This window comes from Micropterus dolomieu, linkage group LG04, assembly GCF_021292245.1.
Source record: "Micropterus dolomieu isolate WLL.071019.BEF.003 ecotype Adirondacks linkage group LG04, ASM2129224v1, whole genome shotgun sequence".
NCBI classification, from domain to species: Eukaryota; Metazoa; Chordata; class Actinopteri; order Centrarchiformes; family Centrarchidae; genus Micropterus; species Micropterus dolomieu.
The window spans coordinates 29,303,390-29,321,952 of NC_060153.1; the positions used below are offsets into that span (position 1 = coordinate 29,303,390).

At 42.7% G+C, this 18,563-nt stretch overlaps 1 protein-coding gene across 2 annotated transcripts in view; it reads left to right on the plus strand.

The window, feature by feature from the left end:
* sh3pxd2aa (SH3 and PX domains 2Aa) overlaps positions 1-18,563 on the plus strand; it is a 117,593-nt gene that overhangs the window by 11,178 nt on the left and 87,852 nt on the right. For both annotated transcript variants that reach the window (XM_046046772.1, XM_046046773.1), the window contains exons 2-3: positions 883-963; positions 16,451-16,526. In XM_046046772.1, coding sequence (XP_045902728.1) covers positions 883-963; positions 16,451-16,526 — 157 coding nt within the window. The remainder of the gene's footprint in view (positions 1-882; positions 964-16,450; positions 16,527-18,563) is intronic.

An 18,563-nucleotide genomic window follows, 5' to 3' on the forward strand; every position in this document is an offset into this window, starting at 1 on the left:
AAATGCATTTTTCACAGTCATGTCTTTATGCATTTTGAAAGGCATTGAGAAATGATATTGTCCTGCTGATAACCTCAGCGGTCACATAAGAAAATGCTAACCTGAGTTGTTTTGGAAGGTAATAACAAAAGACATATTTTGACATCTAGGACCTCTTGTAGTTGTGCTAATGTTATGCTGGATCACATTATATGAAGGGGTTTTAAAATTTTTCCTACCCCTGTTTACATCCATGAGGGAAACAAAGTATTAGAACAAAGTAAGCTTTAGAAAGTTGTGTTGGGTTGCATTAGATCATGGAGGTGTACCCAATAAAGTGGTAGCTCAGTATAATTTCCCCCTACGAAAGCTTGTAGCCTAACGTTATATAACAACTTATCCAGAGTAATTTCACATACAGAGCCCTTTTCTGAACATCCCACCTGCTCTTAACGTCTCTGATGAAATATTCCTGGCCTCTGGATATTACCTCGGTTATCTATGTTTCATTAGATTAGAGATGATGGCGGCACCACTTACCTCCTCTTGATGGATAAATGGAATCTCGCCCAATCTTATCAGGCCTCTCTGGGCTGCAGCATTGCTTCAGTCAAGGGTAAAGGCCAGCAGGTCAGTGTGCTGACAAAGGAGGGATGCTGTCTCTATCCACCATACTAGTGTCAACCACTGACAGATTTATGAGTGCGTGTCATTGAACATACATGTTGGGGGAATTGGTTTTGGGCTGTGTGAGCATGTTGCCTGTGAGTTTGTTGGTACCGCGAGCACATGTGTATGCCATTGCAATCAATTTATTGGCATCAACTGTTTCAACGAGTGCTGAAGAGATTAGATTTATGCAAAAGAACCCAAGTTTTTACTTTGTCTTTCTTCTCTTGGCAGGTATATCTCATCAATGTCACCTACTCTGACAACACCTCCCACATCATCTACAGAAGATACAGCAAATTCTTCGACCTACAGGTAATCATCCATCATTCATGTGCTCCCCCGCATCCACCATGCAGGGCATGTTTGTGTCAAAATCCCTAATTCCATTGCTCCTGATGTGTTTTGTCAACCCTGCGAACTTGCAGCATTGTTTTCTATAGATTAATGTGCAAGCCTCATGACTGTTTACTGCCGCTGTGTCTATGCCCGTGTTCTCCACACCTCGTCGCCTCAATGAATCAATGTGTGTGTTAGTAATTGGTCAGGGAGCAGGGGAGACATGGTTTGTATCCCTTAGCCTCGTAGAGATGTATCACTGCACGGCATCTCTCTCTGCTCTCTCTATATCTCTTCCCCTCCTTCCTTCTCCCCTCTTCTTCCTCTCTCTCATCTCATCTCTGCCTTACCCTCAAAACGTCAGGCAGCTGACAGGCCTTTTTTATAGTACAAGCAAGAAATCCACAGGGAAGTCAATTTAATGTACCGTGCTGTATATTGGGTCACAGTTAGATTCTCTACTGCAGCCTGCTCTGTTTGTTAGATATAGTCGTATATGGAAGGTGGTCCTTTTTCTGTTTTCTTGACTTGACTTGGATGCTTTATTCTCATGTTTAAAGTATCGAGTTCTCTTTGCTGGACTCTATTTATTTTGGAACGGAGCGGGACCCTGCCCTCAGTCTCTCAGATTGACTATTCCATACTGAGAGAATGCTTGTGCCCCTTGCACCCCTGGCCTGCTGCAAGCTGATACCATATGCATATTGGACCAGAGGTCTCTGGGTCACTAGTAAATATGAAGGGGCCATAGTGAGAAAGTTACAGGGGACACATCTCAATAGCTCCAGTGTGCTAGTCCAACAGGAAAAAATTCCCAATCAGTGGAGGAAAGGTCCTTTCTGAAAGGTCCCATTGATAACCAGTGGGGCAGTGTGAGGTGGAAATAGACTCCCCCCTTCAACTGATATACTGCCAATGTGGAATAAAAAGACAGAGGTAGAATAATAAATACAGGAAAGCATGCAAAGTATGCCTGAATGTTCCTCCATTCTGGAGAAGTCATAGACATGTAGGTGAGTGGAGTGGATACATTTCTTCCTCCTGTTATTCTGCCTCTCGTGCATAAGCGTGTTCCTCAAATTGCTTGGGAGGAAACTAATGAAGCTTAATGGTTCATGGATGGCTTGGCACAAAATCCCTCCCAGTCAGAAGCTGCAAGATTGATTTTGTTATCTTTGTCAGATGGCACGGGGCAAAGGTCACCCAACTTGGTCTGCGCTTTATTGAGTTGTCAAAGAAAGCGGCTCTCACATGGCCAAAGTTTGGCCTGGCTGCTGTTAAGTGAGTTCTATTGTGAAAATCCCTTGCTACATATTTCTAGGATTTAGCAGATATCTCTTTTAAAACAATGCACTATATCACCGCCAGCACTTCACTGCTCACTTCTTACTTGCCTGGTTCTTTGATGTTTCCATTTGCACTGTGACACTCATGAATAAAACTACCACTGGCAATGCTGACAGACCAGCTTTCTAATACTCAGTAATCCTCTATCTCTGTCGGTATATGGACCGAAAGTGAAGTTCTCTCTGCCAGCCTTTGATTTTGCTAGATTCCTTTGATGGTCCTGTTTGATCCCATTGTTTTCAGAGAAACCTGGAGCCTCTCCTGTCCAAACATTTATGTGGTGTAGAGACCCTGCTGCTCTCAGCAGCCATGCTAACCCTGGGGAAGAGAAACATGGATGGCCGCTCTGAAACGGTTGGAGAGTGCTTTAACCAAAGCTTTGGCAAAGACTGCTGGGGATTTCAAGACTGTTTCCTACTAATAACCATAACAGGCTGTCTTCCTAGAAACATAATGGCCCTGGTTCTGGGCTGGCGAGATGAATGAGAGGGGCCACAGATGTTGCTTTGACTGACTTTGTTAAGGCTTTCTTCTGAAAACCAACTCTTTAGGTTCTGCATTTGGTCTGCTGGATGTAGCACTGACCAATTCTTTTTGTGTCTTTTTGTATCATACTAAGAAAGCTTTACCTTCTGCCAGCACTTCCTGGAAAATTATGAATTTGAACGGATCCAGTCACATGTTCTTTAGTTCCAAAGTGCTTTTGCCAGTGTGAAGCCAGCCGTGTAGAGAATGTATTATAATAAAAATAAGGAGCCATATTAGTGCTATTTAGTGGCCCTCTGTGAAAATGAAGTCATGTGCGGCTAATAGAAAGAATATATTAATGCAAAATGTTGCTAAAACTGCACGGTGGGGATCCATTTTGTCTGTGCACATTTGTTCTGTAAAGAGTGAGTTGGATCTCATGTTGTCACACTTGTTTAGGGAGAAACTTTTTCTCTGCCATCCTTTGTCATCGTCATGTCATTATTTTTATTTGTTTGGCAGATGAAAGCTGCCCTGCTGGAATGGAGATTTGATTCTTCTTTTTTTTTTGTTACTGGCTAACAATCGACATACCTCAATTACAGGCAGGGAAAAAGGAAGAGAAAAGTGAATCCAGACAGACAGAGGCTTGTACACGCACACACACACCTGCCACAACAGTATGTCACCTAAAAACTAAAAACACTTACATGCATTTTCTATTATCCTTCTCCATACCCTTACATAATTATTTTCTGCCCACCCCCATCTGTTCTTTTCTGTTTGTCCATTAAAGAACAGTTCATCCTGCTTGTCAGGATGTGACTGGCTCTTCCTGGCTGCTCTGGTGAACACTGATGTGGTTTTGTCTCATCCAGACCTGACTAGTGAGTCAAACAGTGTCCGTCTGCCAAAAGTAGGCCGCCAAAGTTTCTCATCAGAAGTAAGGAAATCGTGACAGGGAGAGGAACAGGTCAGCCGGAGGGCCAGAGAGGAAAGGAGTAATGAGGAGGAGGATGATGATGATGATGATGATGATGCTTGCGGTGCTGATAATGAGGCAGAGGAGGGCAGTGAAGACGATATGACAGGGATTATGGTGATGAGGATGACAGCAATACTAGTGGCGTTGATGATTAAGATTCATGGTGTTGATGCTGATGACATTGATGATGCAGATGGAGGGAATGAAACATGTTTCTTCAGGTTCACCTATTGCAAAGAAGCCTTCGTAAGCATGTTTCAGGAACCTCCGAGGAGTGGGCGACTGTGCCCTGGGTGTCCTTGGGCCCACAGCGAAGATAGTATATATAAAGCCGTGGCATGGCTCACCATCTGAAAGAAGGATGCGCTCTGACTCATGCTTTTTACGAGGGCCTTTGGTTTGTATTCTGCCCGCGTGCGTGAACACAAGCCTTCTCTTGTCTTTTTCCAAGTCTGCCTTTATACGAGCATTCTTACAGCAACTGAATATTTAGTTTCGGGACATTTTAACGTTACATCTCTCCAACGTTCCCTTTTCGGTGTTAAGTGTAACTTTGAAGAAACAACAAATGATACAAGTCTGTTTTGCTGAGAGAGTCAGTCTCAAGGTCGATGTTCAGTCCGTTTGGAAATAGCTTTACGGATGCTAGCAGCAGGCTTTCGGCAAACAGCATGTTATGTTCAGCGTAGAAAATTATACAGTAGCAGTGGTCAAAACTCTTAAAAGGAAGGTCATTGAATTGGGAATCTCTAACCTCTAAGTGGGGTGTTTGATGGAAACACATGTCTAGACCACAACTAGGCATTATCGGTATGCCATCCTCGAGGATAAATTACCAAATAGGCAGCTCACTAGCTCAGCCTGTTTGCCCTTGAGGTGTTCTGTGAACGTACTGTAACTCAACTGAATGAGGGAGCCCATTGTTTCAGGTCGAGGATAAAGAGCTGTTTTATTTAATTTATCGGTGTGTGTGAGAGAGAGAAGAGCAGGAAACATACTTTTTCGCCCCTGAGAGGCAGAGGAAGGACACCTACACACCAAACACAGGGCCTGTTCTTGTGAGTTACAATCGAGCACTTGACAGGATGGCCCAGGCCAGGTCCTCACTGGACCGGGAGCAGAAGGGGGAAAGTATGCAGTGTTTCCCACAGCCATGGCAAGGGATCACGAGAGTGGGCTAAATTTAAAATGAATGAGCACAGTTCAACCAATTGTGGGACAATTCCATGGCTCAGAAAACCTGCCAGTGTGAATGCGAGGTGACTGGGACAAATTCAGGGAATCAGGTAGACAGACAGGGGAAGGGGTAGGGAAGTGTGGACAGTTGACAGAGGGTGATAATTATTGTTAATTTAAAGATAGTAAGCACAAGAAAAGGAGATATCATTTGATAAATTATATACCTCTGACAAGGTTGCCTGATTTGTTCATTTAATGATACAAAATGTTTAAATTTTTGAACCAGTAGGCTGTACAGATTTGGATCTAGATTAAAAAAGGCATATGCTATGTTATGTCTGCAGTAGTTCATGATTAAATAGCAAAAACTTTATAAAATATGCAATGTTAGAAATCCTTTAGAAAAGTCCACAACAAAACAAATTGTTCCATGACCCGTGGCCTAACTCTGCACCAAATCTCTGTTAACAAGTTATTGAGATACCTAGCCAACAAAGACTAATGGCACTTTATTTGGTGGGGGATGAGAGAGAGATGAGATTCACGACCAATTCATCAAAATAATAAGTCTTCATCGAGACACTTTTTTTATTATCAATTCATGTTTTTGTAATGCCTGGTTTTAGTCCATGCGTACACAGTAAGTGGAAAAAAGTAGTGAGTGAATTATTCAATTGGAAAGCGTGAAACATAGCTAAGGCCGTCAAGGTGACAAACCACATTAATTATCACCTAACTAATTAGTGGCTGCCTAGTAAACAGAGTGAGGCATTTTGCAGCTAAGGAGACAGATATTTCCCTCAAGAGTTGGTGGAGACCGAAATGGAGTGAATAGTGAACTTGGTTTTAAAATAGGCAATTGTTTGCCAACAGTTCAATAACTTGAGGTGATTATATGTCAGTGTTTTCAGCCAAAAATAAAACAAAATAAAAGAATGCAGCAAATCATATCGTAAGTCAGGCACATTTGAATAACCCGACGAAGATGATAGTCCGACATTGACGTGCGGATCTCAATACAGATTTGTTTTCTGTTTTGCCACACAGCATTGGGTCAAAACCACCGTGCTCAAGTTAGAGGTTAAGGCCTTTGCTACATTGATCCCATATGTTTATATGGAGTGTTTAGGTTGGCCTCTTCCAGTGTGTGGAGAAGAGGTTAGATGTTGTTCCTCTCTGGGCTTGTGTTATTTGTGTCAAGGTGGAGAGGCCCTCCCAATGACTGGCAGCCTCTGTATGTAATGGCATGGAGGCAGAGGATGGGAGTTCAGGAAGAGGTCTCTGTCAGGGTATTCTCTTGTGATTCCTCCTCTTCTGGCTTTTGCTCGCGGCGATTACCATATTATTTGATGAATGAAGTATGTATATTCCCCCAGTTTGCTTCCGCTGTTTACACTGCTGCCTGTAATCTGGAGATGTATGTGGCAGCTCACAGACTTCCGCTATTGCTCTCTATCTGTCTCTGTCTTGTTTTCTTTCCCTCTCTTCTCCGTGCTCGGCTGACCAGCCCTCGTTTCTCTTTAGCTCAAGGTCTCCTCCACCTGAATGGTTGTTCATATGTCAGTTATAGCTCTTACATACATTCAGATATCAATGTGTCCTAAAAAGACACTTTTTAAAGGCCCTAGCCTATGTGTAGCTTCTGAAAATTTCTATCTTTGGCGACCACTAATGGTAGTATGAAAAACTTAAATGATCCAACTAGAACTTTGTTTGGACCATATTGAAACCTTAAGGGTGCCCTCCGGAGTTTTCTTGAAAACAAGCAAAAGTACTGCCGTTGTTGCCGCATTACGTTCTTGGTGGGTTACCACCACCAACTACTAGATTAGCAGAATAACATGAAAACAGCGAGAATGTGTAGGCTACTGAAATGCGTGATACACATTCCTAGTACAAAATAAAAGAGGGGCCCACCTAGTGCTACTAGTGGTCCACAGAGTACCTTTAAGGGCCTTTTCACCCCTACCTTGTTTAGCCCGGACTTTCTGACTTTTCAGTTTGATCCGAACCAAAATTACAGGTGTGAAATCCCCCCCTGACCACGGTTCAGACCAAGCGGCAACCTCCGGCTCTCACGACTGAAGCCAATGCCGAAGTAAATTAAAGCGGGATTCTTTCTAACGGCCAGCAGGGGGCAACTCTGGTTGCAAAAAGATAAATCCGGTTACACAAGAAATAAAGGTAAAATGACCCTACTTCTGATTTATTACCTCAGTAAACACTTTCATAATGAGTTTATGATCTGAATTGTTAGTTTCAAGTCTTCTTCAACACATCACAATGTTCATTTAGTAAATAATGGTAAATTGGAAAATAGACAATAAAGTTAACCTGCACCGTTGAACAAGCTTATTGAGTCTGCTGTTAATTTTTTCCCATAAGTATGTTTTGTTTTAAGCCTGTTTTTTGCTAGCCAAAATTAGTATCCCTATTAAGATCACATTTAACTCAGATTACAAATGCACCTAGCTAACCAAGCTTGCTAGCTCCACCGTCTCATCCAAATATGGTCACTTCCAGTGCCTGGTTGCAAAAAAATCTACATGCCGGTGGCCAAACTGCCAAATTCGAGGCTGCAAAACGGCAGTACGCAAACCAACTGGTGATGTCACGGTGACTATGTCCACTTCTTTTTTACAGTCTATGGTCTGGACCAAACAACTTAAATTTGGTCAGATAGGCAGTCCCGGTCCGGATCAAACTGAACCATGGTTCGGTTTGTTTTTAGTGTGAAAGCATTTTTTGGATGGTCCAGACTTTTAGACCATTTACAACAAGTTTTGGTGGTTCCTGTGTAATAATCGAGAGAAGAAGACGTAGCAGAAAAAAATGAGAGAAGAAAAATGAAGAAATGCGTTGAAATAAGGACACAATTATAAATAGCCCGTGACAGCTCATCTTTTAAAACAGATGGCCATTATGGAAGCAAATTGCCACTCACCTCTTTGGTCTCTCCCCGAACAGAGCTGTATAAGGATTGCTTGCAATGATATAATGTTCGCCCAACGAGGATGTTCATTTGGCGAATTTGAACTAGCCTTCAGTAAAGTCGGTGCTGCAGGTAGTAATGCCATAATAATAACAATATAGTGGCAATGATATGCGTTCATTCATTCTTGTCAAGACCAAACAGTATTGTCAAAGCTGGTGCCAACTTTCAGGTGTGAAAGAACCCTTAGACCCGCACAGGTTTGACCTGGGAACGCTGAGAATGAGTATGCTGCACCAGTTTTCACTAGGATTGTTCAAAAAAGAATGCATTACCATATTTTGAAAGATGCTAAATCACAAAACAATTATGTGAAGCAGCTTTAAATTCTGAGTGAAATATAGAGTACATATTTGTGGAAGGCCTAAAACACATTTTCTTCCTTGGAAATAAAATAATTGTTGATTAATGATTTATATGCTCTTTTTTCTGACTGCTGGACAGCTACACTGTGGTGTTGGACACTTACACCTACTTAAAATAAATGTCCAAAAGGCAATACCACGCAAAAACCATGTATTTGAAAGTTAATCAAGTATACTTCCCTATGTCTCCTGATGCCGAAACCCCACCTAGCTGGCATTCCAAACATGTTCAAACAAACGGTTTATCGCTGATAGTGCAGAAAAGACTGTCAATAGACTGTCTCTCCTTATCTACAGTATCGCTGAGAACGGCCAATCCCTGTCCAGCCAATGCCCTGCCTCACCTCTCTGTCTGTAGGTTAATAATCAGTAATTGGGTAAACAGCAGGCTGGACGGGACACACAGGACGCAGGCTTTTAATGCTACCTGGTCAAGCAGAAAAAGAGAGAGACAAAACCGAGATAGCGACACACAGAGATAAGAGAGTTCCCACTAGAATTCACAGTGAAATCCTGGTGTCTGTCGCCTCTCTTTCTGCTTTCCCCATCAGTCTTTTCCCTATTTGTCTATGCCTCCCTCCCACATTTTCACATTCATATCTCATTCCTCCAGTTACTCACCCTTTCTCTCTCCCCCCACTCCTCACATATCGGTCTCCTCTCCTCCCCATCACCACAACGTTGTGGTTTTACATGCATACATTTTATTTGTTAATGTGTGCACGTGTATGTTTGTACTCCTGCGTGATGCGTTACCGGTGTTTCTCGTGATTGCCCGTGCCCACTGGGGTCCCTCCGTCTCAGTCGGATTATATTTCATAAAACGCTTTAACAGAGCACAGTGCCATTTACAGATGAAAAGTTATCCTCCAGAGTGTGACCCCTGTGCTATTGATTTTGTCCAGACAAAGAAATGCAAACGATAATAGCAACCCAAAAAATTATATCACTACAAATTATGACAGCGAGCTAAAATGTGTTAAACGGTGTTGCTGTTTTTTGGTTGACATTCCTGAGTTTTTGGATTTATTTGGGCCTTTTTTCCGTTTATCTCTGATAAGACAGGAAATGAGGGAGGGGATGATATGCAGCAAAGGGCCGCGGGCTGGATTTGAAGCCGGGCCGCTGCGATAAGGACTCAGCCCTGTACATGGGACGCGCACTACCGCTCCACCAGCTGAGCCAACCGCCCCATGGTCTTTGATGAACGTTCTAGTAGTAGGAATTCTGTGTGGTGTCTGTTCTTCTGTGGGTCGGATAAACGTCAGTCACACTCTGCCAGGAAAACTGGAAACTCAGACGCAGACTTCTGATGCAAGGATTCTGGTGGTTTGAAGAGACATCTTTCAAAAAAAAAGACATGAAAATGCTAGTGTGGAGTCGTGTTGTTTTCAGAAATCAACAGTGTTTTCAAAATTAGCCTGCTTAGAGTGGAGGTAGTCCCGATCTTTCAAACTGCAAAACTTAGCTATTAGCTGTCAGTGATAGCAAACTGCAGAGTGTTTCATTAAATCAATAAAACACTCTTTCATCCCTGCCCTAGTTTCCTTGTCATTTAATAACTTGACCTGACAAGGAAAAGCTGCTAATTTGTGTTCACATTTGTCTTATTTTTGGTTTATCCCGTTCTGTTCCCAGTGTTTTTGTCTTTCTCTTTCATGCTTTCTTTACTTCTCTCAAGCCCACTCATGGTTATATTCCAAACCTCACTTCTCATTTCCCTTCCACGCCCTTATAAGTGTGGGCCATGGAGTGCATTGAGCACTAACACACACACACACACACACACACACACACACACACACACACACACACAGGGAAGGCATTGCCATCAAATTCACCCCTTCTGGGAGAGACTGTGGTTTGGCCACACTGCCCAAGGTTTGTCCTGGCTGTCAGCATGGAAACTCTTGAGACCGTCAGCATGGCTAAATTAGGTCCTATGCTACTCCGTTAGCGCTGAACCCTGGCACAGGTGAGAGTCCTTCCTCTCTGCCTTCGCCTGTAGTGAACTGTAAATTGGCTGGCCTACAAACTCAAACAGTGTGGGTAAGCCGACACTGTTCTTTTCCCCAGATTGAGGTTACGGGCACTGTGGAAAGTCAAGCAGTTGTTCGGTTTCTCAGGCAGAACTCATGGCCTGAAAATGCCAGTGCCTCTATTAAATATGAAGAGAGGTTAAAAACTTTAGAGACGAATGAAGTGCAAAGTTCTGAGGATTAAAATTATTCTTTTTTGTTTAAATGTAATGGGTTGCACAGGCTTGGCCCTGTTCTTGTTTCTCATTCCTTCAAAACTGCAACTTATGAACTAAATATAAATTTCCATCTTGGCCCCAATGCGCCGTAAATTCCAATATATGTGGTGAAAAGCACCTGTTAGTTTTTCACTCTCTTCTTCCCTTGTTTGCCCACTGGACAGGTTCTCTTTTCAAGGTTTTCTCGCAGCTTGTCCTGTTTTATCTCTTTGATTAATGTATTTTTAATGACTGTGTGTGTGTGAGAGTAAAACATCCATTTGTTTGAACTTCAACACCACTACTAGTTATCAGCATCGACCGATACCTGCACTCACAAGGCCGATAAATCATCCTAAATCAAAGCAGATCTAATCGAAAAACCATTAATGGGTAGTGTGAAATGTATAGTGTTATACTGTAGGGAATATTGCAGATGAAAGACGTTCTGACAGACTGTAGCCCACACCATTCATGTTCTGAAATCTACAGCATAACCCATATCTATTTTTCTGTTATTCATTAATAAAAATTCCATCTAAAACAGGTTACTGGCTAAGATCTCTGCTTGGAAAAATGGAATTATACATGACTTTTCTGCTGTCTAAATATCGACCAACGGCCATTGAAAAACCCAGTCGACCGCTAACCACTACCTCTGCTGAACTGGAGAGAGCGACGTATGGATTGTTCCAGTGGTTTGAAAACTCTGCATTTCCCTGCCAAAGTTCTTCTCTAGCAGGCAGTGTTTTGCTCCAGTCCAGTGTTGACACAATTGGCAAACTGGCTCATGAGTCTTTAATTTGTTTCAGCGCTTGGATGAAATTAAATTACTCTGTTTGACTGAAATCATTCATCAGGAGCTCCCTCTGCTATTTTTTATCCTTAATCTAAAGTTGGAGGTACAATAGAAAATTGGTGATTATAAATAGTGTGGTTAAATGATCAATTAGTCTGCCAACCAGAAAAAAAATATACCACAATTTTGACAAGTGTTTTATTGTATTAGTAATTTATCAAAGTTCTCTGATATATTTCATAGGGTTTGTTGACAAGAAATTTTAAAATGTCTTTTTTGATAGACATTTGTTTTCAGACATTTGATAGACTAAACAATTAGTCAGTTAAATGAAAAAAACTAATAATAAACAGATATATAATGAAGATTGTTTGTTGCAGCTCAAAAAGTATTTAAACAACCCCGTGCTCCGTCGCTACAACAATGGAAGCACGATACGATTCAGATCACTCATATGGCTACAGATTCCACCAGGTTTTAAGATAAGCTGAAATTCCAGTTCAGCCTCAGGAGAAAAAGGGGATCCCATTCCATTAAGGGTATGTCCCAGTTAAAGCCCATGCCCAGAGCCTGAGAGTGTTGGGTGCTGAATGAGCGACTGTGGACAGACACCTGCACCTGTTGCCTTTTTGAAATTGAGGGGATGGGAGCCTAAAAGGCCACATGGTGCATAACACCCCACACTGTTGACATCTCCAGGAACAGAGCTTGAGACACATCCAACCTCTATGCCACTCCTACTCATGCATTCTCTGCATAGAAGCATGCAGTGATACCAGGATATCATGTTCCATCCAAATATAATGTGCCAGTGCAGGGCAGTGATTTGTCCAGATCTGGTGCCAGGGTGCCAGTTTATATTTAGAGACACAACTGTGAGTGGTTGTGGCTGGAACAGAAAGCACCCCACCCCACCCCCTCCAACCCATCTCAGACATCTGTCTCTCTGAAACTGGATACTAATGCACGTTGAGACTTGATTCGTGTGCTCCGTTTGTTTCTGGCCTTATGTCTTTAGGATTTGAGCGGTACTAAGAAAGATAAAGAAAGTAAAAGTTGGTCATCCTTGTCTGTCAAAGAGTTGTGGATAATTTTGGTTTCTGAGTTCGTGTTCCACAAGAAGAAAACAGGGTCAAGGGAGGCAAGGAGGACATTGATGGATCCCGGGAGTAAAAGTGAGAGGAGACAACATGTTTACATCGTGGAGACAGGATATGTGTTGCCTGTCCCGTTAACTGTATGCTTGCTTGCAGACACAAGTGGAGCAGCAAGAGCAATGACCTTATCATGTCATGCCCTGACACCAGTGAGAACAAGCATGCCGAGTCTGTGGCCTTGCTCGCTGCCACCACGTTACTCTGGAAATGGCGCGAAGATCACATGGCTGTGCCTTCCCGTGCCGGTCATGAGTTTTTACAATGTGTGTGTGTTTATTTCCATTCCATTCTGTTCCACTACTGCAAAGCCTGGGGTGAACCCTTACAGTCACATGACCTCCAACTGGAAGTGAGGCATCAATCCACTGCACAATAACAGTATGGCATCCCCCAAGTTTATGCCAACTGACTCGCACAGTTCCTTATATGGAGACTCTATTCTTAGCACATGTGCATGATATGAAGACGGAGCTGCTGCTCGTTGTTCCTCTGCCTCTACATCTTTCAAGTTTCTGTAACTGAAACTAGGATTATACTGTATACTGCAGTTTCAAGAGAGTGTTGTTCTTGAAGTGGATGTTGTGTTAATTAGTTGAGAAGCTACTGTACAAAATGTTCAAGCTGTCTTGCTGGCTTGGTCTACTAGCAGGTTCGCATTTGACCTAGAACAAGTGCTGAAAGGTTTGGCGATCGATCAGTTGTTTTTTTAAGCCTAAGCATTCGCTTAACCTTCTCTGGTATAATAAAGAATAAAGATCAGTGAAAATTGAATACCTTTGGAAAGATTGTTGGTTGAAAAAGGAAGCAATCTAAGATATCTCCTTGGGCTGCGAGAAATTGTTATAACTAAATATAAAAATTCATTGATTACTCTGAAGAAAAAATACTCAACAGATTACTTTTTTATAATAATTACTTGTTTTAGCCCCACCAAAGACAAAAGGTCTTCCCTGGTCCACTTAGTTCTTATTAAACGAGACCCTATCAGACTGAATATCATTTGGAACCAGCCAGATTTAGACCTTACCTGGCCGGAAATGTTCCCATTTACTGCCGTGTGTTTTTGTCAATGCGATCAATACCTGAATGGAATTTAGAGGCCTCGCTATCAGCCCTGATTACGTGGTGCGTCATAATCATGGTTTTTGGAGGCGAGACGGAGAGCCTCAACTGTGATGGGCAGAGAAAATTGACATACTTGCTGTTATTTTCGACTGTGATTGGTGGTGGAGATGCACATGTTGGTGCTTTCTCCCTGTTCGTGTCCATACAGGTGCACTGCATTTTGGATCAGTTCTCTTTCCATCGTCCAAATCAGGAACATTGTGGGATCAGTTATGCGTACAAAGAGAGTGAGTTCTCTTCCTTTTATTCATGTAAAAATATTATGTGACTCTTGTAAATTACATTTCCTTTTTATGTTTTAAGCTCTTATCTGGAGAAATGTGGCCCAGCATTGGAATCAGCTTGAATTAAGTGTTAAAAGCAAAAAGCAGCAACCGAATCCTGATCTCCCTGAAGGTGTAATGCGTACGAGTTGGGCAGAAAAGCTAAGGTATGAACTGGACACATTACGTCATAGTAATCTGTGCTCACTCTGACAAGAGATAAAAGAACCTCATCGACTCGGCTATTTTTTTTTTTTTTTTTTACCTGACTCCCAACATTTACACCAGTGGTCCAGAGCTGCGCAGCATCATCCAATCACGTCCCCTCACAACTCTTCTTCACGCTCTCTCTGTGCTGGTTACCAAGGAGACAGTGAAGTGAAGTCTGGGAAGTGGAGCAATGGTTTGGCATGAGTGTTTATTTATTTATTTATTTATTTATTTATTTATTTATTTTCTTTCTCTTTTGACATCCTGTGAACAGTACCACCTGGACTAATGAGTGTGTGTTTGTCATATTCCAAGCTAAGGAAGACACACGCGCTGAGTGTTCCCCGTACAGTGTGCGGTGTGCGTGCGTGCACTTAAAAGAGCAGTGGTGTCTTAGGCTCTGTCACCTGATCCCACCGTCCCACCTGCTCTCACCATCTTCTCTCTCTGTGATTTCCTGGCGGGATGCGAGTGAAAGGAAAGCGTGTGTGTGTGTGTGTCAGGGCGAGCTTGAACCAGCTGCAGACCATTTTGAATAATGATCTGACCTTGATCCAAGTGGGCCAGTTCGAGCCCGACCCCTGTTGTAATTGTCCCAGGCACCTAGGAGGACTAGGAGTTTGGGGGAGGGTGGGGGCTGGGAGAATCTGGATCGTGACCTGTGTAGCATTGTCTCTTTTCTGGTGTTCTCTAGCTCTCCAGTCAAGTGGTTAAAAACAAGAGGTGGATGCAGATTGATAGATGGGCAGAGGGAACTGGATCTGGGGACGGACGTGTCAGGAGGGGGCATTGGAGATTTGAATGTGTGTGTCTAGATGTCTCCATACTAGCTGTCTTGAAGCCCCACCAGGCTGTTTGCTCTCTTAGTTCCCCAGGGTCTTTTTTCAGCCCTCAGCCATCAGATACAGACACAAGTGATGTCTCTTCCCTTCCTTTTAATTATATTCCTTTCTGGGTTTCTGGTGTGCATGTATACACACATCCTTCTTCACCTCCTCTCCATCTCTGATTACTGTATGAAACTGTTTGCTGCAGTGCTGTACAGTATGTCTGCTAGCCCTCTGCATCTCTCCTCTGCTTTTCTTTTACTTTCTCTCTAATCCCTCTTTTCAATGATTTATTTGAAGGGTGAAACTGGGTAAACACAATAGGGCTGACACACTCCTCTACACCCCCTAACCTCTGCTGCATCTCTCTTTCTCTCTCCGTCTTTCTCGTCTAACTTTCTCTCGGTTCCTCCTTTTTTATTTCTTTTTTCTGCCTGCACGTTCAGCTCCAGTGTCAGCATTTCTCTTCTCACCATGTGCGTGTCGCCGTGCTGTATGAATAAATCGGAGCTCGTTTGACTCCCGTGAACCCTGCAGCTCTCCAAGCCACCGCTGCGCCGCGCCTTTGGGGCCACAGAATTGTTGACAGGCTTTGATTTTTAGTATATGTGCGATACGCTGATGTGGGTTTAGGATTAAGTGCATAAGAAGGGCGTCCTCCCCAAAATGCTGCACTTCCAGTTTGAAGGAAAAAGGTCTTACCTGATATTTCCTAGTCAAAATAAAAAGTAAAGGATGTCTAATTTTCTACAGTAATAGAAAAGTATCCTTATACAGTAATAATAATAAACCAACTGAAATAAGTCACACATCAAATGAAATAATTAGTAAGCATATTGCTTTCTTACTAAAAATAAAAAATAATTTCATGTCATTTGTATTTAGTATGCAGCTTGTGTCAGGATGTGGTTAGCCTAGCTTAGCACAAAAAACAGAAGCAGGGGACAATAGCTAGCCTAGCTCTGTCCAAAGCGGTTTTGGGCAGTGACACATTACTTACACTAACGAGCAGTGTAAGGAAGTATGCGGTTACAGTTTGAAATTAAATGTACATTACAGTCAATAATCACACAGTGGATAGACTGGTCTGGGATGTGTTTGCACAAAGCTAACTGTGTAATAGGATGTGGCCAGTAACAGCAAATTGAAAAGAAATGTGATTCCCAGCATGCAGTCACTGAGGCTAAGCTAGTTGTTGATGCTGCAGGGTGTCTGAGAGTTAGATGACTTGTACAATTTGTAATTTTGACGTTTTCCTTTGTGTACTGGTTCAACAAACGTGTTTTTTCGGTTAATTGGTAAGCTGGGAAGGTGCTGGTTGGCGTGTGAACTTTGGAAAGAGCTAGGCTAGCTGTGCTTATGCCAAGCTAAGCTAATTGCCTCCTGACTCCAGCACTTTACCAAAGACATGAGATTGATATTGATCTTCTTATCGCGCTCTCGGAAAAGAAAGCAGATAAGCGTACTTTCCATCAAAAAATATAAAATGAAAATGCTTTTCTTCCCACAGATGCAGATTCTTGACAAGTTCCCAATTGAGGGAGGGCAGAAAGACCCAAAGAAGAGGATCATCCCCTTTCTCCCAGGTAATAGCCTGCTCCAGAGCTCCAGTTATCTGAACAGGTTCCAAATTAATAATGTATGGCTTGCACTAGCCCAGCGTCAATATGAGCTGGTTACTGATGCCTGCCTGCGCTGCATGTGTGTGTCTGTGTGTATCTGTGTGTATCTGTATAGATGTGTTTTACTCCTGACAGGGCACTATCGGTGATTTTAAATCTCAGCTGGTTTGCATGCCTGTATGTCTGAGTGATTTTTTGGATCAATTTGAATTTTGTGTAACTAACTGAGATATACAGTGTGTGTGTATATGTGTGTGTGTGTCCTAGTATTGCCTGGAGTCATGCCACCCAGGCTCATCTCTCCTGCCTTAAGTCATCGCCTGACATTCAGGCTCACGGCGACCTACAGTACAGTGTGGCGGTGATCAATAATGGTGTTTGTGGGAGATCACTGTCAGGGGCAGAAGGGCTGACAGTGATTCTGATAATCACTCTGATGTCTCGTGTGTGTGTGTGTGTGTGTGTGTGTGTGTGTGTGTGTGTGTACACAGGTTTGTCATTGCAGATTTCTGTAGATTAATTAGTGCGTAGGTAGTGAAATGCCCCTTGTCTGTACAGTGCAGTTTATTTTGGTAAACACTGTTTACAGCCTTGTGGCCAACAAACGCTCACAGCATATACTGTAAATGCGCTCTATCACCCCTCAAGCCCTCCCCCTCTTTTTAGTCTTTCTCTCTCATGCTCACACACACACTCAATTTGGAAACCCACCAAACATCCTCCTACCACTTGTCTATGAAGCCAGTGGCACCAGATGCAAACATTATCGACTGTCTGCGTTTCTTTGAGGATGTTTGTTTCAGGATAAACTCTTCTACCCTCGCTGTGTGAATTCAGTCAACTGCGGAACAGTAATTCAGATAAAGTTGGACTATTAACTAAAGATTTTGCCATACACACGTTAGAAATCTCAAAACACTCAATACTTGTTTTGGTACCGACCGACCAAAATGTGTAAATAGCCCCGGCACAGTATTGAAAACTGCCAAGCACCAAAAGCTGGCATGGAACACCAGTTCTAACTCTTAGTCCTGTTTACTTCAATCAGATGGTTCCGGATTTAAATGAAAAACATTGGCCAATTTTATTTAGCCAACAACCTTTCTAGGGCTTCTTGTATTTAGGCAACATTTAAAGAGGTGGTATTCTGCTCATTTTCAGGTTCAAAATTCTATTTAGGGGTTGTACCAGAACAGGTTTACATGGTTTCATTTTCAAAAAACACCATAGTTTTTCTCATGCTGCACATTGCTGCAGCTCCTCTTTTCATCCTGTGTTGAACGCTTCGTTTTAGCCATGGAGTGATACATCTTTGTCTACATGATCTTTGTTGGGAGTTACACATGCGCAGTTCCTAGTTAAGGACTACTAGCCAATCAGAAGCAGAGAAGGGCGGGTCAGCGAGAACACTGTAAACAGCTCGGGTTCAGCTGTACATGCTGCCGACCAGCTCGGCAACATGGACTGGAGCAAGAGTTTCAGAGTGGTGAGTTATTAATCTGTAACAAAAGTATAAAGTTGTAACTGAGCTCTGTCTCTACATCACAGTAACAACTTTCTATCCCTTGACTGCCTGGAGGGTAGCTAGTGTTTGGAAGGGAGAGGAGAGCTGTGTGCTGCAGCTCACTGTTTTTCCACTATCGTTTTTGAGGGTGTGTCGGAGTAGCCTCTTGGCGAGCGTTATGTGAGGCGCATTTGTGACAACACAGGGATGAAAGGGAAGCGGCTGGACTACAAATGAGCTGTTTTCAGGCAGTTCAGAGCAGAGTTTTCTGTGGGAGATGGGAACTCCCTTTGGGCTGGACTTTGGGCTTTTTCACTTTGCAAACCTGTTACATGCACAAAAAAGGAGAGGGAAAAAGCCAAAAAACAGAATACCACCTCTTTAAAGATATTTTTGGGCTTTTTGCCTTTAATGAGATGAGTACAGCCAGAGAGAGCCTTAGTACACGTACTTTAACAACTTAAGCCATGTTCACACTACACGATTTTTAGCCGACG